The sequence below is a fragment of the Candoia aspera genome, chromosome 4 (assembly GCF_035149785.1).
Source record: "Candoia aspera isolate rCanAsp1 chromosome 4, rCanAsp1.hap2, whole genome shotgun sequence".
Classification (NCBI taxonomy): Eukaryota; Metazoa; Chordata; class Lepidosauria; order Squamata; family Boidae; genus Candoia; species Candoia aspera.
In genome coordinates, this window is record NC_086156.1 from 87372454 (window position 1) to 87396968 (window position 24515).

Genomic DNA, 24515 nt, shown 5'->3' on the forward strand with positions numbered 1-24515 from the left:
ATGAAACTCAATAAATATTCCTCTACTTCAGGAGCTACACTGGTTACAAGTTACCTTCAAGGTGCAATTCAACCTGCTGGTTGTCACCTTTAAAGCCTACATGGTTTAAGACTTGTGCATTTACAAGACCATCTACTTCCATTGGTTTCTACCTGTCGAATAAGATCTAGGAGAATAGGCTCTCCTGGCCTCCCTCCCCTTAGAGTCTGTCACAGTTCTCCTTCTTTGAAACTGCATTCTTCCTGAAACTCAACCACCCCTCCCTAGGTTGTTTTTTGGGGAGAGGGGTTGAAAGTTGGATGGCATATTGTTGTTGATGATGATGATGATATTAAAAACATGGCTTTTGGAAGAGCCCTGGGAGAAGTTTTGCTCAGTGGAGATCCCTCGTTAAGTGTATGTGTTCTGCCTTTGGTACAGTAATTGCTTATTGTAATTTTTTTTGTTACTATGATTCCTATATAAACTGCTCAGTCTTTTCTGATCAGAGTGCCATAGAAACCAGAGTAAATAATTAATCCATTTTTTTAAAAAAGGATGCAAGCTGTTACAATCTTCCCCAACCTTTCATTGTCCCCTTTTCCATCTCTCCTTCCCATCATTACAGGAAGTGCTCTGTAATGCACAAAGGTTTGTTCAAAAAGCTTTAAGGGTCTTTAAAGTTGTTGTGAGCCAGAGTCATTATATGAGATAGGCAGACATATAAGTCCAGAAATAAAAAATAAATAAAATATATTTTTTAAAAAGTGTCAAAAGATTCTTTCCTGTTTTGCCCAACCTGGTAACATCCAATACCCATTCAGACTGAGGATAATATGCACTGCAGTCCAGCCCATGAAGGGCATCGGGTTCGAGCATAAAATACAAGAAGTAAATTTAAATCTTGGAATGAATTGCTCTTCTGAAATTTTGTACAGCTGGGTTGGAATATAACTGTTGCAATCCAACACCGTTATAAAGCAACTTATTTATATTTATGGTATTTATAATGGTATTGAATTTTTTATTTTGCTTTTAAACCGCCCAGAGTCCCTCCTTTTGGGGGGAGATGGGCGGTGATAAAATTTGATAAATAAATAAAATAAACAAACAGTCCTGGGTGTGTTGAACGAAATATTGTGCCAAGATTGCAAATCCACGTGCTTTCCGGTTACAGTGTTTCTCATCCGCCGATTGGGAACTGTAATCTTATCTGAATCATAAGGGACGCCGAACATCTTTCTGTATCCATCTGCTGAAGATCAATACACTCCCTCCCACGCTCACTTCCATGGCAAACAGGTCGTAGCAATTGCCTCTCTTTTTGTTGCATTCTGGGAAGTGTGGTTTCCTACCTTCTTCCGCCCAACGCGTAAGCCCTACCGGGAATTGTAGTTCTATCCTCTCGCCCAAGGCTTGCTGGGAGCAGTAGTTTCCCCATCTCTGCACAGTCAGCCTGGCCTTTAACAGCCGTTTCTGGGGCAGTCATGGTGGAGGGGCTCGTTTATTGGACTTTCGCTTTTTCCCGGGTAAGTTGATTTTCTCTGCGACAGCGTTTTCCCAGATTCCACCCACCCCCACATCCTGGTACAAGTTGGTAATTGGGAGTTGCTCAGGTTGGTGAGTCGCTGCTTAGCTTGTTGGTGGAAGAAATTTGAAACAAGTCAGCAGGGTGTGGAGGTTAGGTTTGCATCCGAGGATGATCTTCAGTGCAGTGTTAACCCCTCCCGAAGAGCAGGATCTTCGAGCATGCACAGAATGCTACTGCGTTATAATGAGACCTTTGCATCCGTCGTACCCGTTTATGGGAGCAAATTTGCAGTTTATGGGAATATCTTTTCTAGTCTGTCTTTAGCTAGTTCATTTTGACTTAAGATTCTGAAATTTGTGAGGAGTACCGTATGTTACCATGTAATAAATCCAGTACCTGTCTTCCTGGCATGTTATGATACTTAATGTTCATTTTAAAAGAGATACACCAGTATCATAAAATGAAGTACTACTGTAATATTGATTGTCTTGGGAGCTTAGCCAGTACAGTACTAACTGGAGTTTTTATGTGATGATCAGTGCCACAACATTTCTGATCTTTAAATATTAAGGGCGGTTTCTTGCCTGCTATGGAGAATTATTTCCTTTGTATATGATGCTTCAGAAGATTTTGAGTGAGTGTTCTTCCAAGAAAGGATACTGATGCCATAGATAACTATAACACATGATTTCCTAGCAGAAAGAAGTGATATCTGTGTGTACGTCTCAACAGAGCTGTTGTGTTGATTCTGATCTGTGTAGATCAAGGGAAAGCAATTTGATGCTATCCATTTGTTCTGGACTTCAGCTCCCATAAATCCCAGACAGTAGCATCCAAATATCTGGTGGGCACCATGTTCCTCTCCCTGCCCCTCTCCCATAGGATGCTTCAAGCCCACATGTTTACCACTCTAGTGATTAAAATTCAAGGGACATTGGGCTTCTGGCTCTTTTAGTAATTTGGCTTTTTTTCTGTTGCTTTTCCAGTCCTGTGGGCTTAAGAGATGCCCATAATTTGCTTGGGCTTCTGGGAAACGTTTTATATTGTGATGCATTTGGGGCATTTGTGTTGCCAGTAATGAACAGAAAGTTAAAACTTTGGTCAACAATTGACTGGGCTTCCCTAGCATCTGACAAGGGTGGGGCAGCCAGGAGAATCTATTGGATGAGCTGCTATGATCCTAGAGAGAGCTTAGCAGGCATAAGAGCTGGAGAAAGATGGGAAAAGGGAGGGGGCGAGAAAGCAGAGAGGTTGAAAAGGCATCGGGCTGTAAGTCTGTCTAATGAGAGTGGACTTTGAGAACCAAGGATGCCTAAAAGAAAGTGTCTTTGAGGACAAGGAGAGCTGTGAGACAAGCTACACAAAGGGAAGACCTGTGGGTGCCTAGAAGGGTCAGAGGTGAAGAAGTCACTTGGGCTAATGTTGCTGTGAACCCACTTGCCAAATCTCTCCTTCCCATCTACTGATGGGAGTATATTGATTAGTCTGCCTTCTCCATCCATGCCTTTCTTACTGTTTTTTCTCCTCCAGGGCTGATCTCCTGGGAACGGCCTTTCAGGCCAGCGTGGATGTGATGTCTGGGAATCCAGGCCAAACTGAGACATCTGCACTTTATCATGAGCGACAGCGCCTGGAGTTGTGTGCCGTCCATGCCCTCAACAACGTCCTGCAGGAACGACTCTTTACCCAAGAGGTGGCTGATGAAATCTGTAAAAGGTAGGTGGTTTGGGCAGTTTGCCTCTCCTTGGGCTGCTCATCCCCATTTTAGGATCTTTTGGGGAGCATATTCATAGAAGTGAATCGCTCTAACTTACATCATCCTTAAAAACATTAATCCTCTGACAAGCATCTGTTTATGGTTCCAGAGAGGAACTAAAATAAACGAGTCAAAACACAGCGGAGAAAAAAATCCCAAGGGTTCTAACCTTCAGTGTAAAATTAATTATGTGACATTTATGCCAGCGAGTTGGTATATACATCATCTGTTTTCATGATGTAAGTCTAATGGTTGAACATTTATTTGCAAATAAGATTGGAGCTCTGATGTTCAGTGGGGGGAAGTGTTGAAGGTTGCTTGGGCTTCCATGTAGCCCTAGAACACTTTCAGGAAAGTGGAGAAGGACTGAGAAAGATGGAGTTTGAAATATTGTGTCTATATTCAGTCTTAACATTCCAGGAAAACATGTAATCACTTTTACATAGGTAGGAGGATGGTGATTTGTTTGTTGTGGTTTCTGTGGAATGCTCTGATTGACAAGAGAGAGGTGGAATGAAATGGTTTCATGCCCTTTTTCCATTTGAGAATCATGAGGGCTATAAACTCCAGGTTCCATGTGGAATTATGCATGCAGTGAATTATACATAAGCTTCATCTTAGAAAACTCCCATAAAGTACTCATGTTGCTGGAGCCAAATCTCTTTGTTTGTTTGTTTTATTTATTTATAGTTCAAACTTAGTCACCGCCCATCTCACTCACAGAGTGACTCTGTCCGGTTTACAGTAAAAACAAGAATAAATACTAGTTAAAAATATGCCCTTCCAGGCCTTCTTGCTTATTCAGTGCAAACTCTGCAGGTCTCCTGGTAGTAGGACATGGATACTGGGCTTGACAAGTCTCCCTCAGTAATATAAAGTGGCTTCTCTCTTTTTTAAAAAAAAGGCTATTTAGGATGATGATGATGATGATGATGATTATGATGATGATGATGATGATGATGATGGCGGCGGCTCCATGTCTCTTTTCTTTTGCTTGCATTTGCAAGTCCTTGAAAGGGACACCGCCTTTTTTTTGTTTCTGTGGAAACTGACAAATTGTGCTCAGGGCAAAGCAAGTCTGATGGGGAAGGAAGATTTTGCCCTGGATAAATAAAACAAGAGGCTAGGAATTGTTTCATGTAGTCATTTAAAACAATTGGTAACTGTGACACATTGTTTAGTACAATTAAGATAATATCTTAGATTCAACAATATTTCAGTGGAAGCAGGTGTAAGCTACAAGTAGGCCTCTGAAATACTGAATCTGCTGCAGTCTGAGTCTGCTGATTTATTGTTCATTTATACAATCTTGTTCTGGGGCAAGTAGGAGTCTCTGAGGCTTCCCTAGAGTACCATAAGTCTCTGGAAAAGCCAAGGCACCAGCTGTATATAAAGAAGTGTACATCCTTTATTCTCAATATATTTCCAGGAGTAACTCTCTGGAGCATAAGATTTTGCCAGCCTGAAATAAACAAAAAGTTAATACATGAAATGCATGCTTTAAAAACCCACACATCTTATTTTGGACAAGCTGAAGATAAGAAAAGAAAAATAATAGCATAATACTGTCAATGGGCATGGTGCATTATAACTGCAGAAATAAAGGTCTTTCCCTCAAGGAGGTTACAATCTGACTTATGACACAAGGCAGGCAACCAAGAAAGATGGAGGTGAGGCTTAGTGGCAGAAGCGCGTGCACCTAATTCTGTGGTAGGTCCTTGGGCTTAATTGCACTAAGGTATGAGTGCAATGTCAACTGAGGAGTTCTGGGAATTGTCATCACAGTTGTCCTCCCAAGGGCACGAGGTTGTGTAGGCTGCAGATTGTGCAGAAAGGTGTATGGAAAAGGAAGAAAGAAAGTGAGCATCACAAAGGAGGTCCAGGCGCCAGTTCCTTGCCTAAGAGGGGAGAATCATTTGCACTCTGCACAGAGGCCTCCCCTCTGTCTTATTTTTGGGCTCTCCAGTGGGATGTTTGTGGCAACTCGCAAACGTTCCCTACTATTCCTACTATGGGGAAAAGGTAGTATGCTGTGATGTGTCAGCCCCAGCATCAACTGTATTTCCAAGAATGGCCCTTAGAGTCTCAGATGTGCCCATAGGCACCCTGAGAAAATAAAGATGACAGGTAATTGCAGCTCAGTGCTTTCTTTGAAAAAGAGCCTGCCTGTTCAGAAAAAAGAAAAAGCTAAAGTAATCTAAGGAATGTAAAAGGGAGTATTTTGGTGGTCTCCATGGGATGGAAACAAAGACCCTGCCTAGTTAACCTTCTGGCAAATGGATCAGCCATGCTTACTATGGAAGCCATTTTGTGAGAGCACGCCTAACATACCCTCAGTATTCCAAATGTGCCCTTGATACTTGTGTGTGTGTGTGTGTGTGTCTTTCCTCTCTGTCCAAACCTTCTCCTGTGATGGGTCCCATCTTTTTCCCCACAGGCTGGCTCCGGAGGCTAGGTGGAATCCACACCGCAGCTTTCTGGGGACAGGGAACTATGATGTCAACGTCATCATGGCAGCTCTTCAGAGTGTGGGGCTGGAAGCCATTTGGTGGGACAAACGAAGGTAAGGGGAGGAGCCTGTCCCTTTACTTTTTTCTAGCTACATTCCTCTGAACAGACTGCCTTGCAAACATCGGCCAGCTCTAAATTTGTCATTCTTCTTTTAAACAAGCTTCTGTCATTCTCTCTTCCTTTATTCTCCCTCACCTTCTCTTACTAACTGTCTTTACTGATCCCTCCATCACCTTCATGCCTCATTGCTTAAGGCAGCTTTTAATTTAAAAATGACAGACTGCAATCAAGGCCACATCATACCACACTGTAGCATTCTGAGGCATGACCTGGTGGTGGTTGCTAATCTTTTCTCCATGGCCCTCCTTGGCACTTCCTCACTGATAGATTGAATAAGTTGGGAGCTGCTTAACCTTGATGTGAGAGCATCCTGTTCTCTGGGCCATTTGAGAATTGTTTTTCGTCTTCCTGCCAGATTAATCTGGTTGCTCTGCCAAGCTCCTGTCTCCCTTTGTGTCATAGACCCCTCGAGCAGTTGTCCCTGGCAGGGCTGGTTGGCTTCATCATGAACGTCCCTTCCAATGTGTGCCTGGGCTTCCTGTCTCTTCCGGTGAGGCGTCGCCACTGGATTGCTGTGCGTCAGCTTGATGGCATCTATTATAATCTTGACTCCAAATTGAAGGCACCGGCACCAATTGGTGGTGAAGCTGACCTCAGGTACCAATAGGGTGGCGGTCAAGGTGTAATTGCAAGCATGTAGTTGCCTGTTTTTTTGTTTTTTTGTTTGTTTTTTATTTCCATACTGTGAATTCAAAGTGATTTCTCCAAAGTATATCATATAAGTAATGCCAGATATCATGTCATGGAAACTGAATATCAAAATATGGAAATTAAAATTGCTAAAAGGGACAAAGCTGACCGACTGCTCTGGGTAGCCACATCCACATCTCTGAACAGCATCCTGCTATGCATGTTTAGGACAAAGCTTGGAGAAAGCTGAGGTCCTTGGAGAAGAGTGCTGGGATGGTGAAAAAGGTGGTTGGGGGCTCACTCAGCAGGATCCCTAACATGTTCTTTCTGTCTCTGCAGGGTATTTCTCCAGGAGGTGCTTTCCCAGGGCCCCTGTGAGTTGCTGTTGGTTGTGCCCCATGAGGCAGGTGAAGCCAGGCCCTGGCTGAGCACTGTGAGGTGATCTCTGGCCTCCCACAAGAAACTGCCTGGCCTAAAGATCTTTTTTTCTCCCTGCTGCACTCCTTTGCACCGGCTGCTGCATATGTTGTGGAGAAGATGGGAGCACTCTATTCCTGTTTATACTGCCACTCTGGGTGCCGATGATAGAATACATCTTCCCCTCTCCAAGAAATGGTCCTGGCTTCTCTCTATCTCTGCTTGCTTTTTAAAGGCTTGGTTTCTTCTGGGATGATATGGAATAAAGGACGTGGCACCTAATGGTGAAGGATCTCTTCCCAGCATAGCCAATTATATCATATCTATATCTATATAGGATCTTCCTTTAGCAGTCAAGTAGATCATTCAAGTTGGGGGTTAGTTTTATGAACAGGGCTTGATGGTGGTGCCCATCTCTCATTTTCATCCCCAGAATGTGGCAGTCCATGATATAAATGCATCAGTGGAATGTGGGTCTCACTGCTAAGCCCCAGCAGACCATGATTTTGTCTTTTCAGGATTTGTCTGTAAAAGCCATTTCTGCTAATACATCCAGCACTTTCCTTGGGTGAAGCAGTTTCTGCTGACCTTGCCTCAAGGAGTCCAGATTTGATTTTGGAGGAGGCTGCTCTGGAAAATACTGGAGAAGTCAGGCAGAGCCTTTTGAACAACTGATTGGGACTTGGATTAAGAGAATGAGGAGATGCTTAAGAACTGTTAAATGTTAAGAAAAGCAGGATAACTTCAGTTGCGGGGAGGTGTGCCTAAAGACCTGCCTTCTTTTGACTATCTTGCGTTTTCTTGTGAGGCTGCTTGAGGAAAAATGAAAGGATTAAGAATTCTGGGGTAGCTATGGTTGAAGTCAAGAAGGCAGAAATTGAGAGGGGGAGAAGAACACTTTGCTAGAATCATGGTTTAGGAGAAGAGAGTAGTAGTAACAGAGAGTAACTGTGCAGCCCCTAAGGGGCTTCTGTGCCTTTTATTTCTGGCTGACAAAAATTCAATAGGATGATTTTTCCCAAGATTGATGCCTTAAGGCAGTGGCCTTCCTCACTGAATGGTGCTCCTGGGAATTCTAGTTCAGCGTTATCTGGAGGGTAGTAGGTTTCCATCCCTGTTTTAGGGGTACTTGTGCCTGCTGAATTTTTGACTGTCACATAATGATTAATGGATAAGAATCTGGCACAGTGGACAAACAAGTGATGGTCCTCTCCCAGAAAGCAAAAACCTTTGCTTTTTCTTAGTTTCCTTTATTTCAAAAGGAAAAAAAAAACTTCCTTGTGCCAGAGAAAAAAGAGTATATGGTAGAAAGTTCAAATATTAGCCTGGGGGCTAAGCAGTGGTCAGGACATAGGAGACTAATTCACTGCCCAGTTCATCATCCAGTTTTTATGTGTTTTTATGCTTCTCTGGGCTGCATTGCCCATTTTGTGATGTAAAATAAACATAAACCTTCCAAGTTTTATGTTACTACAAAAAACCTGAAAGGGGAGAAACCAAATGATGCAAAAGAAATAAACACGTGCTTGAGTTTATGAGTTTTCTGGTAGAATGTGATTCTGGAGTAGGAGGAGAAGATTATAACCCATTCCTGTAGAAAGTTGCATTGACCACCAGGAGGCTGATATCTCCCAACTATTTCTATAGAACAGGGTTTCTCAACCTTGGCAACTTTGAGCTGTGTGGATTTCAACTCCCAGAGTTCCCTAGCCAGCCATGCTGGTTGGGGAATTCTGGGAGTTGAAGTCCACACAGCTCAAAGTTGCCAAGGTTGAGAAACCCTGTTCTATAGAAAATTGATGTGACAATACTAAGGGCTAAGTGAGCCCAGTAAAAAGAACTTTGTTTCGGACATACGAAGGCAGTTGCAGGCAACTGGGCTGATTTGGGGGGTGGGGGAAAAGAAAGGGAAAAGTGCCTATCATCCACCACTTCACAAACGAATAAAGGACTTGCATAAATGCCCCATATCCCCATCAAGAACTGCTGTTTCAATCATCTGCCTTGACATGCTACAGCAGCCTGAATTGTCCCCTCGGTACTGAACTGTGTATGAATAAACTATCGGTCACAATTTCCTCTTTGAAAAAAAAAACACAACACAGCAGTGTTTGATACTTGGAAAGGATCTACTTATGGTATCTGGGCAACCTGAGTATTGGTTTTCATTTTAAAAATAGGCAGCTTTTAGGCATCATCTATGCAAAATTACCCCCCCCCCCCAAAAAAAGACTGTTTAAGATAAAGCTACCAAGACTGCGTTTGTTGCTGCTCTTCTGGAACACCAGAAAACCAAGAATCCTTGCTGTTCTATTTGTGATCACCTTTTACCCATCTCAGCTCAAGAAGTAGGGGAAGTAATAAATACATGGACGAGATGTGGCCTGAAGGAAGTTGAATAAATATTCGTACAAATCTCTTCTTCAGAGGCTGGAAACAATAAAAGGATCAGACAAACTGGATTCTTTCCTTAAGGGGGAAATGGTTTTTCTGCTTTTCTCCAGAAGTCTGTGGGGCAAATCCATCCTGTTTTGCACCCTGTGGATTTGGGGTACTAACTGGCAAGGGCTACTTTACTGGTAAAGCCTGGTTTACGAGTTGGCAGTGACTTCTCAGAACAAAAGCACTTGTTCAGCTTTTACAAAAAAAGAAATAAATTCACCAGGGGAACCCAACTGGGGCAGGATAAACAGGTAAGGTGGTTTCTTTGTGTAAGCACGCACATGCGCATGCATGCTGTCAGATCCCTCCGATCAAAGAGTTCACAGAACCCCTTATCGGAGCATCTTCCATCATTTCTTTATCAATGGAGCAGAGACTGTCACCGGGTGGGAGGGGATGTGAAGTTGGAGTGTGAATTGTTTTATTATGGCTACACATGTATGATGGCAGACATCAAGGCCAGTTGGTGGAGATACACCAGAAACGCCACCTGGATGGGAAGGGGGGTGGCATACTTTCGTGGGAAAGGGAACCAGTTAAGGGAATGTAGTTTTAAATGTAGGTTTTAGTGGGAACTCTCCATTCGCAGCTTTACCTCTGTCCTATTCATTTTGCTTCATTAAACAGTTAAAGAAACTTGGTCTCCTGACTGTTGTTGTGTGAATGCTCGAATGAACTGGTGCTGACATTAAGCTGCGAATCCCAATTGTGTTCGAGAACTCTTCCTAGGAAAGTAACCCAGTTGAGAGCGAAACATGCTGAAACATGGAAAAACCAAGGTGAAGCAGCCATTGCCCCTTCCATCCTCTGAGAGGATGGTGCTGTACTCCAAGGAGGAGGAAGAGAAGGTAGAGTTGGAGGAGAGCTCCAGGAGCAGGGAGAGCGAGTGTGAGATGGAACCCCAGCTCAACACTATGGAATTGGAAAGTGCATTCCTTATCCTCGACTTCGTGAGAGAGCCTCAGACCCCAGACATGATAATGGAAGAATCACAGATGGGGCCTTCACAGTCAGGCACCAAGGAGGTGGAGGGAAGAGCACCACCACCTTTGAAGGCACAAGTAAGGGTGTTGAGCCTGGGGTTCCTTGGAACTGCGACAGACACTGATGGGACCCCGCAAGCGATTTGTGGGTTGGAGGTGAGAATGTGGGCCATGGAAGTGATGCAACATGTGCCAAAAACCCTTGACACCATGGCATATCCCCTGGTGGAAATTTTGACCCAGCTCTCCAGGGTGGCATCGCCAGACCCGTGAGGGAGATGCCGCACCTTAACCCCAACCCAAGATGTTGACTCCCCAGTGAGGCGATGGAGTGGAGGCCACATGGAGAGCCAAGAAGAGTTGGGGAGAAACACAGCCTGCGAGGTGGTGCCTGTGGGGACCCTGAAGGAAATACAAGTCAAATTTAACGGCGATCCATGACAGTTGGCATTTTTCTTGACTAACGTGTCCATCTATATGTGAGAATTTGGGTCCTGCTTCCCCATGGAGTACAAGAAGGTGAGTCAGGTCAGTGCAAGGCTTTGCGGAGCCGGAGCGGATTGGAATGTGCAGCTGCACGATGCCATGGGCCCAGAGTTATACAGTTTGCGAGATGTCATGAAAGCCCTGAGAGAGCGGTTTGAGGACCCACTAGACAAGATGAAGGTGAAATCAGCCATCCAGCAACTTAGGCAAGGGGGGGAAAGCATGGCAGAATATGCCATGGAATTCAAAGCCCTTGCTGGAAAAGTGATGGACTGGTTGGAGACCACCAAGGTTGACTACTTCAAAGGGGGCTTGCAGCTGGAGATCCTAAGATGGGTGCTCTGCAGAGGAGACCCCCCCCCACTCTAAAAGAGTGGATCTGCCTGGCAGGGGAGGTCAAGAATACCCAATACCAATTTCGTAGACAACTCCGAGCACAAGCGGCAGGGAGGAATACTGGAGCACCAGGGCAGTTCCCCTTTGCCCAGTGGAAACTGTTCCATGACAAGGAAGACCCAAAAGACCGTACCTGGAAGAAAGGCAGCTGTTTCAAATGCGGCAAGGACACCCATTGAGCAGCAGAGTGCCCCTGTGGAGAACCAGACACGGCCAAGGGAGCAACTAAACCAGCTAAAACCCTACCAACCAAATGCAAGGGAGCCGCTGCGACTGCGCTGGCACACAGAGACCCAGATGCGAAACTGCTGGTGGAATCGAGTGAGGACTTGGAACTGGAGGATCAAAAGCCAGCAGGAAATGAATTTCACCTGTTCTAAATTGCGCCTGCAAGCAGGTGGAAAATATCGGGTGCAATACGCCTGCCTCTGAGGAAGATGAAGCAGAAGACCCTTTGGTGAGTGATGATTGCCCCACCTTGCTAGTCAGAGTAGAATTAAAGAACTTGAGAACCTGCCACAAAGCCAACTTAACAGCAATGTTAGACTCAGGGTGCACAAAATGTTTAATACACCCCACATTAATCAACACACTAAGCCTCAAAACTAAGAGACTTAAGCAACCAATCATTTTTACCCAAATGGATGGTTCCATTGCCCACACAGGCCCCATAAAGTTTCAAACTGAGACTGTTGCCATGAGGCTGGGGGGGGGGGGGGCACAAAGAAACCTTGCAACTCATTGTAGCCCCTATCGCCAACTACTCCATCATCTTGGGGCTCCCATGGCTAAAAAGTAGAAAACCACAAATAGACTGGGAGTCTGGCACTTTAATGTTTAAGGACGGGATCAGCAACCCACCGGCTATACCACTAAAAAACGGAATGTGGCAGGGATACTCCTCAGTCAGATGCCAGTGGGAAAACCAGACGCAGAAATAGACATCCCAGCCAAATACTCAGACTTTCTTGATGTGTTCGACGAAAAAGAATCTGACCAGTTGCCACCTCACAGAAAAATTGACTGCGCCATTGAAATTGACCCTAAAGCCAAACTGCCCAAACCAAAGATGTACGCTATGACAGAAACTGAGAAAAAGGTTCTCAGGGAATTCATAGACAAAAACCTGGCTAGGGGCTTTATCGAACCAGCTAACTCCCCTTTAGCCGCCCCAGTGCTTTTCTGGGCAAAGAAGGATGGTTCCCTCAGACTCTGTACCGATTACCATGGAATAAATGCTATCTCAGTAAACAACCAGTACCCTCTCCCTCTCATGAAAGACATGTTGGCACACCTATTGAAAGGAAAGGTGTTCACCAAACTTGATCTCAGAGAAGCGTACTTCAGAATTTAGATCCGGGAGGGGGGTGAGTGGAAAACTGCTTTTAATTGCTCTCTGGGTTCATACCAATACAAGGTTCTTCCCTTCAGGTTAGCGGGCACCCCTGGAGTTTTTATGCAGTACATCAATGAAGTCCTCCATGAACATTTGTACAAAGGGGTCCTGGTTTATTTGGATGATATTTTAATCCACTCTGAAAGCTTAGAAGAACTTATCCCCCTGGTTAGGGAGGTACTGCAAAAGCTGAGAAATGCCCAACTCTATGCTAAGCTTTCCAAGTGTGAATTTCACAAGAGTCAGCTAGACTACTTGGGCTACTGCATCTCATTGAATGGCATCAAAATGGACCCTGATAAGGTACAAGACATAATGGGGTGGGAACCACCTCGCACCAGGAGACAACTTCAAAGTTTTCTGGGTTTCACCAATTTCTGTAGACAATTTATTCCTCAATTTGCTCAAATTGCCTTGCCTCTGACAGATTTGCTCAAAACTAAACTGGCTTGGACGGATGATTGCCAAGCTGCATTTGATCGTTTAAAAGCTCTATTCACTAGGGAACCCATTTTGGCTCACCCGGACCCAAGCCGCCCCTTTATTGTACAAGCTGATGCCTCTGATTCAGCAATAGGGGCAGTTTTAGTTCAAAATGACAAAAACTGTTTGCCACTCCCATGTGCTTACTTCTCTCACAAATTTACTGACTCTGAACGCAACTGGCCCATTTGGGAAAAAGAGGCTTTTGCTGTCAAAACTGCTCTAACGCATTGGAGGCATTTGTTGGAGGGATCTGAACATCCCTTTGAGGTTTGGACTGATCATAAAAACCTCCAAGCTTTGCAGACTCCCAGGAAACTAAATGGTAAACAAATCCATTGGGCTCAATTTTTTACCTGGTTTAATTTTACACTTAATTTCCTTCCTGGCAAGTGGAACTTTCTAGCCAATGCACTTTCTCATCTTCCACAATATAATACCACCCAAACTGAAATTGTGGATACAGTCTTTTCTCAAAAACAGCTTGGAATGGCTTGTGTAATGTGCAAACAAGCAGTAGCCGGGAAAGAGAAAGTGCACTCAGACCTAAAAGAGGAACTGCTTCAGGAGCTCCCTAAAGATCCCTGGCTACAATGTAACAAAGCCCAATTGACTGAAATTGATAACGTCTGGTATTGCAACAACAAAATCTACGTGCCTGAATCTTTGCGTAAAACGATTCTACACCATTCCCATGATGTTAAATCTGCAGGGCATTTTGCTTTTACAAAAACCCTCCACTTGGTAAGGCACCAGTTTTGGTGGCCCTCCCTTTGCTCTGACATGCATTAATACGTCACCTCATGCCACGTCTGTGCCCAAGCAAAGAGGAAGGGGGGGGGGGGAACCGCAAGGGCTTCTACAGCCCGTTGCTTCCCCCAAAGCCCCATGGAAGGAAATCACCATGGATTTTATTGTGGACTTGCCTGACAGTAAAAATAAAACAGTAATTTGGACTGTGATCGATTTATTTTCCAAGCAAGCCCATTTCATACCTTGCACCAAAATCCCCACTGCCCAACAACTTGCAAAATTATTTGTCACGCACTTCTATAGGATCCACGGATGTCCCACTCATGTGATCTCAGATAGAGGTGTCCAATTTACTTCCAAATTTTGGCATGCATTTTTAAAATTGATTGGAGTCCAGCAATCTCTCAGCTCATCTAGCCATCCACAAACGGGCAGGGCGACTGAATGAGCTCAATCTACCCTGGAGCAATTCCTGCGCTGTTACATCAGCTTTCAGCAGGATGATTGGGTTGATCTCCTCCCTTTTGCTGAAGTGGCTTACAACAATGCAGTGCATCAAAGCACTGGATTTTCCCCATTCCACATTTTTTATGACCAGGAATTCGTTGATTCCTGAACTTCAGCTGCAATCTCTGCCTGATTCTACAGTTGCCGACTGGGCTACCCAGGTCGCCACAGACTGGCCGGTCATTCATCAGGCTTTGGATCATGCCCAGGAAACCCACAAAAAGTTTGCTGATCGTCACAGGCCCCTGGAGTGGAAAATGAAAGTCGGTGACTTAGTTTACCTTTCCACCAAATTCCTCCAGTCCCAGCAACCTTCCAAAAAATTGGTCCCCAAATTTGTTGGACCTTTTCCAATCACTAAAATCATTAATCCTGTGACTGTACAATTACAACTACCTGCCACTCTTAAGCGGCTTCATCCTGTCTTTCATTGCAGCTTGCTTAAACTGACCCTGGAACGTTCTAAGTGGCACCAGCTTACAGCAACCCCTCCACCCATCATGATTGATGGCCATCAACATTTTGAAGTTAAAGAAATCCTGGACTCTCGTTTTCATCACAAATCTTTACAGTATTTAATTCAATGGAAACACACTCTTCATATTAAAGCTGCTGAATTTTCTGCTTTGTCTCTTGATGTTGCAACACCTTTTGCTTTAAAGCAGTATTTCTCATCCTTGGCCACTTTCAGATGTGTGGACTTCATCTCCAAGAATTCCCCAGCCAGCTGGTGCCACTTAGAACGTGGAACAGAAACAGGCGGGAGAACAAAAAATTGTACTCAAATTCTAACGAGCGCTAATAACACCAGGGTGAGAAGTCAAATTCCCAGATCCAATGCAGGCATAAGATAATCATGCCAGTTTCCTTGACAATTCCCAGTGTATTCCCATTTTTTAAAAATGCCATTCTTCTTTTGGCTTGATTAATGTGTTTCCAGTTGGTTAGCTTTGAGACCATAGCTAGGGAAGTGGCAGCTGTTCAGTATTGGGACACATACTACATAAGAAGATCTAGGTTTAGCCCCCACCATCTCCATATTACAGATTCTAAAATTAAGGAGCCCTCCTGAGAACTTCAAGGAAACCTTTGGGCCTGAATCCCTTGAGCTCTGCTTCTCTTCTTAAGACACTGCTGACAATTCTGGGGAGCTTCAGCCAATGATTTCATTTGCAAAGCTTTATATTTTTCTAGAGCCATTAGGTCAGTGATGCTGGCTGGGGAATTCTGGGAATTGAAGTCCACACATCTTCAAGTTGCCACGGTTGAGAAACTGCATTAAGTGATTGCCAACCTTCTAAAACGAAATCTTTAGATCTTGCTGTGACTCACTGCACAAGCCCCTTGAACCAGTGAAAACTCTTACAGATACAGTCTAATAACAGAAAAGGACATAATGGTGAGTGTTGTATTGTTAAACCTAATTCACATGGACTTGTGGTATATTTAAATTTGTATTGTGATCTGTTTGATGCCTGGTTAATCACTGTCAGGCTGCTAGTTTATAATTAGGGATCCATGACTGCAATTTTTCTGAGATACCCCTAATTCTATGTGACTCACAACTTAACTCCCAAAGCCTTTGGCTTAATTTTAAAAGTCCTTTTTAGAAGGTAGACTTCTGGTAGGAGATGCCCATCCCTTCTATGCAATCTCAGCTCGGAAGAAAAAGGAGAGGACAACTGAAATGAGAAAAGAGACAGGAACAAGTCTCCCCACCAGATGTTGGCTGTGTCTCAGCCAGTGTCCTGGTTCTGCCTATAATGTGGGTCTTAATTATGCTCAAAGAATGTGACCTTCAGAAAAATTACTCTTAACAATTACTGAAAACTTAAGTATATGAATCAGGTAAAATTTATGATACCTAGGTGCTTTTATTAAGGCTGACCAAAAGGTCAAATAATACTTTTTTTCCCCCTTTTGACTTCTCCAGAATGCTTCCTCAGATGGATGAGGTGAAAAATGCTTGTTTGATGGAAATGTACATTATTAAAATTTCAAGTCTTTGCTCTAAGATTTCAGAGTTTGGGACATATGTGGAATTTGTGACTTTAGCACCAAGCCATTTTTCTCCTTCAACATTCATCCCCTTATTTTAAAAAAAAAGAACTAATGCAAAATGTAAAGTTTTGGTACCTATTTATTTATTTTTTACATTTGCATAGGACATAATATATAGGTAGTGTCTAGATTTTTTAAAAAACATTTTTTTTTCTTGTTTGCCTTTCCTTTGGGCTTTGTAGTGCTCATATTAGACTTGGGGAGGCAGTAGAAAGCCATTATTGGTACCTTCCAGCCAGGTCAAATATCCCAAGCACAGAAGATAAGAGAAAAGGTTAGACAGCCTCACCATTTAAAAAATAGTGGAGGGCAAAGTCTATTGTTATGGTGGTGTTAGCCATTTTTGTAATAATAATAATAATAATAATACCAAAACAGGCTAGGCTACTTTTCAACCAGCAGGTTTACAACATGAGGTCCAGCAAAAATCCAGTGACACAAATAATGCCAAACAATAATTGCAGTGTTGAACCAAAAACTTGGGTGCCAGCAGTAAGAAAGAAGGATTTTCATCACTGAATCTTAAAGAGTGGAAAGATGTATATTTATGAAGGAATGGGCTTTAAATAATTTTAAAAGTAGGGAATAAGGTAGACAGACCTATTGAGAAAATGTTCTTATTAGTCATGGGAGGTACATTTGACCTGTTTTTAAATCAGCAGGTATAATCCCATGTGTGAATTGAAATTCAGTTATCCTATAGTATTTATCAAACTTTTTAAAATAAAGTTTTCCAGTTAAAATAAATGGGGAAGAACTCATATATAAGAATATATTTGTAAAGATAATATACAAAACTAAAATTGCTTTTCACATGTGTACATTGGGCACCATGGTGCAATAATATATCTGAGAAACGAGTGAAAAATATGCATTTACATGGAAAAAGGACATATACCCCCAGTAATCCACCATAGGATTGCATACAACTCAGCATATTAGCATATGGTTCTACTGGCACGGCCTAAGTAAAATTAAGAACTTCTAAAGCTACAGTCTTACAGATATTTACTTTGGACTAAGGCCTTTTGAATCTAATGGCTTTTACACCTGAGTAAATCTGCACAGGTTTATGGTTCAGGTCCCCCAGTTTACATTATCCAGCATTTCCACTAAAAATGGTGGAACTTCAGTGCTCTGACTTTGTCTGCATCATGTGCTGCCAGCTATAATTGATAACTAAATCCTAATGAAAACTATTTGTGATTTTTTTTTGTTCGTTAAAGCATGCCATCTTCATATGTGCATCTGCATGTTACATTGTTGCCGGGTAGTCACAAACCTGTGGAGATGTCATATTTACTACCATGCCTCAAGTTTCCTCTAATACATTATGCGTCCTTGCTGAGATTCTATCATGGTGCAGATGCTTCTACCCAGCCAATTTGTGAGAGACGCTTGTGTTTTTGACAGCTGTTGGCGTCCTTCAGTGGCACTGTCCCATCTGCCACTCAACACTCCCTCAGCTGGTGCCAAAGCTGCTTGAACAGAGGCACTTTTGACTCCTTTTGGGAGCTAGTAGTAGGGCCCTTCCTTTATTATGTGCCATGTTGTCCCCTCCAGCTGTGGTTCTGCACCCCTACAGCCTGCCTGTCTACCCTGCGGCACCCCAGTGTTACTCTGGGCTGGTTCAGGTATGATCATTTGTAATTATATATAGATTTATATATGTATTTGTGTCTGTGCGTGTGAGATAGAAGAGACATTTCCGTGTCATTGACAAAGCCCAGCTGTGGCTGGCTTGGTGGTCTTGGGACAGCTGATAAAGCTTCCCCCATCGATAAATCTCTCCATTCCTGAGTTATTTTTACAGAATTGCTCAGACAGGGAAAGTCTTCTCCTTGTATGGGAAGGGTTATTTACAGCTTCTGGGGGATCCAGGAGATCAATCCATTCTGTCCCTTGTCCTGCAGGTTTCCTTTAGTTTGTATACCAGATGGAGTCTGTCCACTGAAAGACCTTAGAAATATAATTGATGGAACCTCTGTTGTATGTGTGTGTGTGTGTGTATACTCACAACCAGTCTTAAATGGTAATCTTGAAAAGCAGGATTGACTTTGGTGGACAGCACAATAGATTTGATGAAAGGGAAAGGTTATACCACTCAGATTCCACTCTATTTTGGGGCTGGCTTTCTTCTAGTTTCTAAATGATGCCACACCATCTGTAATCCTTTAATCACCCAAAACTGATAGTGATTTTGAAATGACATATAAACAAATACCATTCCATCCTGAGCTTTATAGCATTGAAGGCCATTCCTGATATTATAAGCATTTTGTGAAAACTAATTTACAGGTCACAGGGTGTCCTCACTTATGTCACAAATTTAAATTGTGCTCAGTCTCTTAGAAGGAAAGATGTTGGTGTGCATGAATGAATTGGTCATTGGTAAGGTTAGCAAAATGCATTTTGATGCCCAAATGGTTTTACCATATAGGTGAAGCATCCTAAGATCCCTTGCAGATGTGAGATGATGGAGCTGGGATGTGAGCTGCTTTGATGATACCCTGAGGAACATAGGCATCTCAAGTAGTTTTGTTTACTTTTTGACTAACCCTGGATACTTACAGAATGATTAAAATGACATAATTAGCTCTTAGATTGCCTAAGTGTCTCCCCCACCTTTTCATTTTCTAGCTGGGATTGTGAAATACCCTAGACTAGGCTAAAATAGGATTGGGGGATTTGTGGTCCAATGTCAAGGCCAGCTCAAGAACAATGTCAAGTCAGTGTATTCCAAACTCCAGTTCTTTATTGATGTCACCAAACAGACAGAATCTTGCCAGACTAAAGCTACTCTAACTGACCTAAGGGTAAATAACCCTGGAGACTCTAGGGCGGAGCTACCCTGAACCTCTTAACTTTCCCAGCAACAGTCTCTGGACTGTGGATCCTCTTATCTGCCTGGAATGTGTTCCTTCCTTCCTGGGAATCAGCGGCAACACCGAAATCCACCACATCCAACATGTTTTAGGAGAGTCAGTTTGGTGTAGTGGTTAAGAAACCAGGCTAGAAACTGGGAGACCATGAGTTCTAGTCCCATCTTAGCCATGAAGCCAGCTGGTTGATCTTGGACCAGTTATTCTCTCCCAGTCCTAGGAAGGAGGCAATGGCAAACCACTTCTGAAATCTTGCCAAGAAAACTGCAGGGACTAGTCCAGGCAGTCACCAGGAATCAACACTGACCTAAAGGCACCCAAAAAAAAAAAAAAAAAAACGGTTTTAGGAACCCAGCCATTGTCCTGGTGTGCTGTATGAACCAAGACATCATGTCAAGCCATAATATGATTTAAGTTCTTGGGCACAGCATGTCATGCAAAAACAGCAATTGCATTGTGTTAATCTGGACTAGGATTTACCATGTTGTCTGAATTTAGGCTCTGTGTATTCATTTTTGTGGGCCAGGTGCATAGCAATATATGATAACTCACAGTATGTTGACTGAGGTGCTTTTGAAATGTTTCAGAATTCCAGCTTTTCTGTCAATCCTTTGTCAAAAAATGTGTATCTGACCTTCCAGGCTTATTTTGCATTAATTATTTTATTTGGGGGGGGGAATCCACACAGTTTGTTCTACCTTTATCACTGTGAGACAAATAATAAGAGGAATTTGAACCATTGCAAAGCCACTGATTAAAGTGAAATAAGAAAACATAAGGAACATAGTAACAAAAGCAGAACAATAATATCCGCCACAAACAATGCCCATAACAAACCAAGGTAGACCCCAGAGATAGTGTAAGACATTTTGTGACCTCAGGTAGAAATTTGAATCTAATAATATAATTAAAATGCTATAAATGATTTGTTACTTGTGTTGAGATTATTATATTGTGCAGTGCAATTGTGCCTGAACACTTTTGCTGCCTAAAAGAGTGCAGTGCAGAACTGGAAAACCTTATGCTCTCCAGCATCTGATTAACATCAACCAGCATGTCAAATGGCAAGGCACTGTGGGAATTGTAGTCCAGACATCTTGTGAGCATCATCTTGCTTATTCCTACTTTAAATGGTTGTGAATTATCAGCATACTTTGTTCTTTTAATATAAAAGAGAAACACCACTGAAATTTTATTTTTGCTCCTTTCACCATAGTATTACTAATAGTACTAACATTAATGAAAATATCTGACAAAGCAGTACATTTTTAGAAGCTTTCCAAAGTGGTATGACCCTACCATTAGACAGAATAAGGCAGCTGCCTTAGGTGGCAGATGCTTAAGGGCAGTACCTACACTCCCCGACTGATCATTTGAACCTCCTGAACTTTCCTCTCTGTTGGAGGGCAGTTGTGTGTGCCACTGTTCTGCCACTTTTAGATACGGTAAAGATATACTCAGCAATGATATCCTAAAGGACACTCCCTCTGCTGACACATTGCTAATTGTTATGTGTGGCAGTAATAATGAATAGACCAAGTTACTCATTTGAAAGCGTAGGCCCACTCCTGGGCAAGAGTGTGTTCATACAATTACATCTAATGAGCCAGCTATGACCATTCCTGAGCTAATTGAATTTGGCAGAAGTACTCCACACCTTAGAAGTATCACAATTTAATTAATGCAATGTGTGTATGTGGAGCTACCCTTGAAAATTGTCCAGAAACCTCAAGTGATGCAATATGAAGAAGCTAAAATGAGGAAGTTGGTTACTAATCAGTGCAATTCTACCTGAGTCATCCAGTGCCTGTATTTAATTCCAGGCACAATTCAAGATGTTAGTATTAATCTTTGAGCTCTTAAAGGGTTAGGGCCTGGCTATTCTCTATCCCTTTATAAACTTACTTGAACATTAAGATCTGTAGAAGAATCCCTTTCAGAGATGCCCTGTGCTTCGGAAACCCATTTAGCAAGCATGCAGAAGAGCCTTCTTTCACATTGCTTCTCAGCTATGGAATGCATTCGTCTCTGGGCTCTCCTGCTAGCCTCATAAAAATTTACTAACCATTTTTGAGGGATGTATCCTCATGATGTCATCTCCATCTTACCCACAGCCTAGATGTACCTTTAGTTTCAAGTTGGAAGTGGTGTTTTCCTCTCCCAATACAAACCTACCTGTGCAGACAATCTAGTATGCTTTGGGACAAGCTGGGGATGTGGTGATCACAGAGTGCAATCTGCTTTAGAAACATCCTCTCCTCATTTGGTTGCTGGACTCTGCCCCCCATGGTGATTTTGGCTTTCTCTGCAAGAGGATTGCATATCTGCCTTTTTTGTTTTTACATAGGAATATCAAACTCCCAGGAGATTGATAGGCCTGACAGGAGTCCTGTTATTTTGGGTGTGTGAATATATGTGTGCTCTAGAGATCATATAGGAAAGTACATGGTATGTGCATACACACACAAATGTGGAACAGAAAGTAGAAAAGGCTCTTTGCTTGACCAAAACAATCTGAGGGGGAAATTAGTTTCCTGAAGGAGAAAGAAAAATCCAGAGGCACAATCGCATTGAGAACTTTCTGGTTCAAGCTTCACATTTTTGTAGTTTAAATCAATTCTTCCAATTACTCAGTCAAACCTTGGGAGGGATGGGCTATTTGACATGGGTGTATTGATCTTCTATTTTTCTGAGAAGACTATCAATCTCCTGGGAGAAGCAGCACACGGTAATTATTTAATAATTAAAACCCAGGCTAAATACATAATAAAAAGGAATTGTTGAATTCCCAGAGTGTTTGGTGGTTGGTCTTCCAACTTGTAGGTGACACTGGGTGGGAGAGGACACTGCATTAAATTGTGAAAGGGCAACAGAACTGCCCCTCTTGTTGCTGAGAAGCAGTAAAGGTGGGGGTAGCTCAATTTATGTTGATATGTTTTCCTCCTGAGTCAAGGATATGCATTCTGTTCTCCCTTCAGGACAGCAGTTTAAAACTCAGCTCATCAGCCAGGCTTGAAATGTTAGTGATTTTAGGAGAATTTATATAGTATTCACATATTTTAATGTGCATCAAATTGTCTTGTTTTTATATTTTGTTGTTCAGTCTTTGTTGTGCTTTCTGGAGTTATTTTTAAAAAAACACAGTTAAATATTCTATGAATAAAGCAGGATATGCATTAAATCAAAAAGCAAATAAACCTGAAATTTGACAAAGACTCTGCTATCAAGGTGCACCTGTTGCTGCCACCACACTGGTCAAAAATTTAAAAGAAGTCAGACTTCTGGTGGGGACATGGCAGACTGAACAGCTGTGCCCGCAGGCTCAGCAGGCAGAACTGACAAAGCGGCAATTTTTTTGGGCTCAGGCAGGTTTTTCCTGAAGCCCAGGAGTGTTTTTCTGGAAAAAAGAAAAACACTTGGAATCACCCCATCTATCCTCCAGACAGCTACTTGCAGCCAGAAGATCGAAAACAGCGTTCGTGTTCAACTGGTAAGAGGTAGCCAGGAGGCTGGGATGTCACCATTTCCAAGCTGTGCTGTAGCCTTAAAGGGACACTAAGACCGGCCACCCCATTTCTAAATCACCCAATTTACAGTATATTTCTTTTAAGTATGCGTACCCTAAGAGAGGCTTTCTACAGCAAGGAGAAGCGGGTTCTCTTGGTGCTTATTGTTATTTTTGGGATTTTTTTTTAAATCTGTTAAAGTTTTGGACTTTGTTTTCCCTCCAAATATTAAAGAGGATTGCGAGTAAATTATTGTCTCCCTGTTACTATTTTTGTACTAAAATTTGAAGATATTAGCATTTTCCTACACGTTGAATTGGCTGATTTGAACCTTTGGCTTTCTGCTTCTACTTTCTCTTGTGAACTGTCTGCATATCTCACTTTCGTTTGTTTAAACACTTTCCGGAATCCTTTCATATCCTCGACTTTAGCTGGTTAAGCTCCTAGGAGGCGCCATAATCTACTGCGTGAGACATGGAGTATTTTAAACAGACTTTCTCTGACTTCCACCAAGATTTTAAACAGATTCTTTCTGAATCCTACCAAGTTGTTATGCAAGGCATTCAGGACATTGTGGAAAATATGAGGTCTAAAATGTGTCATCTGGTTGGGGATGTCATGGATGAAACTGAGGAATTTAACAATGACAGAAATGTTTCTTCTAAGAGTGAGATTGGGATTTCTGTTGAAATGCTGGACGAAGATTGGATAGTCGAGTTGGAGAAATTTAAGGGAGAGATCAAGTCGCAAGCCATAAGTGAAATTGATCTTCTGGTGAAACGCTGTCCTAACAGTCAGGAATCACGCTGAGATGAGGAATAGGTCTCTAGTGTTTATTACTGCTACATAAGACAGAAAATCCTAACAAACCGAAGAAGCATGGGAAAAACCCAGACAGATAAACCCCAAAAGTTAAGGCGGGTCTGATCTGTGTCTCTTTGAATGGCTGCTTAATTCCTCAGTACTACGCATGCGTTTTCCCCCCTGGATAGAGGCCCCCTCCTGCTCGCCATCAGTATTCATGACAAACACCATGGAAAAGAAGGGGTTATTATGTATGGCAGGTTTTCTGAAGAGAAGTCAGAGTTTTTGAGGGGGGCAGTTGGGCTGTTCAATTTTTTAAAGAAAAAGGCTCTGTGTGCATTGTGGGGATATGTAAATGCTCTGGTGTCATGGTTCCTGTTCCAATGTTACTGAAACATCGCAACAAGTTCCCACGTCATGCTGGTGCTGACACGTGTTGTTGTCCAGGAAGGGGCTGCTACTGTTGCTACTGTTCACTTGCACCCAGCAGTGATGCAACTATGAAGGAATGTATGTTTGGGCTAACTTGACTGGTCAAGGACACTACCCGAAGACTGCCAGCAACTGTTATGAACACCTGCAAGGGAATGGAATTGTACTGTCATTAGGGGGAGGGGTTTGGGATTGCTTGTGGGTTAATTGGGAGAAATCCTGCACTTTTGGTATTCTCAGCTTTGCCTGTGATCCTGCATACTATTCATTATTAAATTAGATTTCCATAGAAGTTCTGTGTGAGTCTGATTGTTGATTTGGATAGGCAGTCATTACATCTGGTTTATTTTGAAGTGGGATAAGGGTTTAAGAATATTTATCTGAATTGCTTTTAGGGTTTGGCTGATTTCATTTATCTTTAACAATTTGGATTAATATTA

General features: G+C 42.6%; 2 protein-coding genes across 2 annotated transcripts in view; both read left to right on the forward strand.

Moving 5' to 3' along the window:
• Positions 1-1411: 1411 nt before the first annotated feature.
• JOSD2 (Josephin domain containing 2) lies at positions 1412-8479 on the forward strand. The gene is made up of 5 exons (XM_063300962.1): positions 1412-1508; positions 3041-3226; positions 5704-5829; positions 6300-6494; positions 6867-8479. The coding sequence occupies exons 2-5, from the start codon at positions 3084-3086 to the stop codon at positions 6967-6969; spliced, it is 567 nt and encodes a 188-aa protein (XP_063157032.1). The 5' UTR covers positions 1412-1508; positions 3041-3083; the 3' UTR covers positions 6970-8479.
• Positions 8480-17975: 9496 nt separating this feature from the next.
• Positions 17976-24515, forward strand: part of LOC134495473 (RNA binding protein fox-1 homolog 1-like) — a 42420-nt gene continuing 35880 nt past the window's right edge. Inside the window, exon 1 of the mRNA XM_063300963.1 lies at positions 17976-18085. Within this exon, the coding sequence (XP_063157033.1) occupies positions 17999-18085 (87 nt within the window). The 5' untranslated portion in view covers positions 17976-17998. The remainder of the gene's footprint in view (positions 18086-24515) is intronic.

What these genes read in the sequence shown, in the direction of transcription:
- JOSD2 (XM_063300962.1), top strand. Translation starts at nt 3,084, where the DNA reads ATGTCTGGGAATCCAGGCCAAACTGAGACATCTGCACTTTATCATGAG. An exon ending in GCTGATGAAATCTGTAAAAG is followed by an intron (nt 3,227 to 5,703) that starts GTAGGTGGTTTG and finishes TTTTCCCCACAG; the next exon opens with GCTGGCTCCGGAGGCTAGGT. An exon ending in ATTTGGTGGGACAAACGAAG is followed by an intron (nt 5,830 to 6,299) that starts GTAAGGGGAGGA and finishes TTTGTGTCATAG; the next exon opens with ACCCCTCGAGCAGTTGTCCC.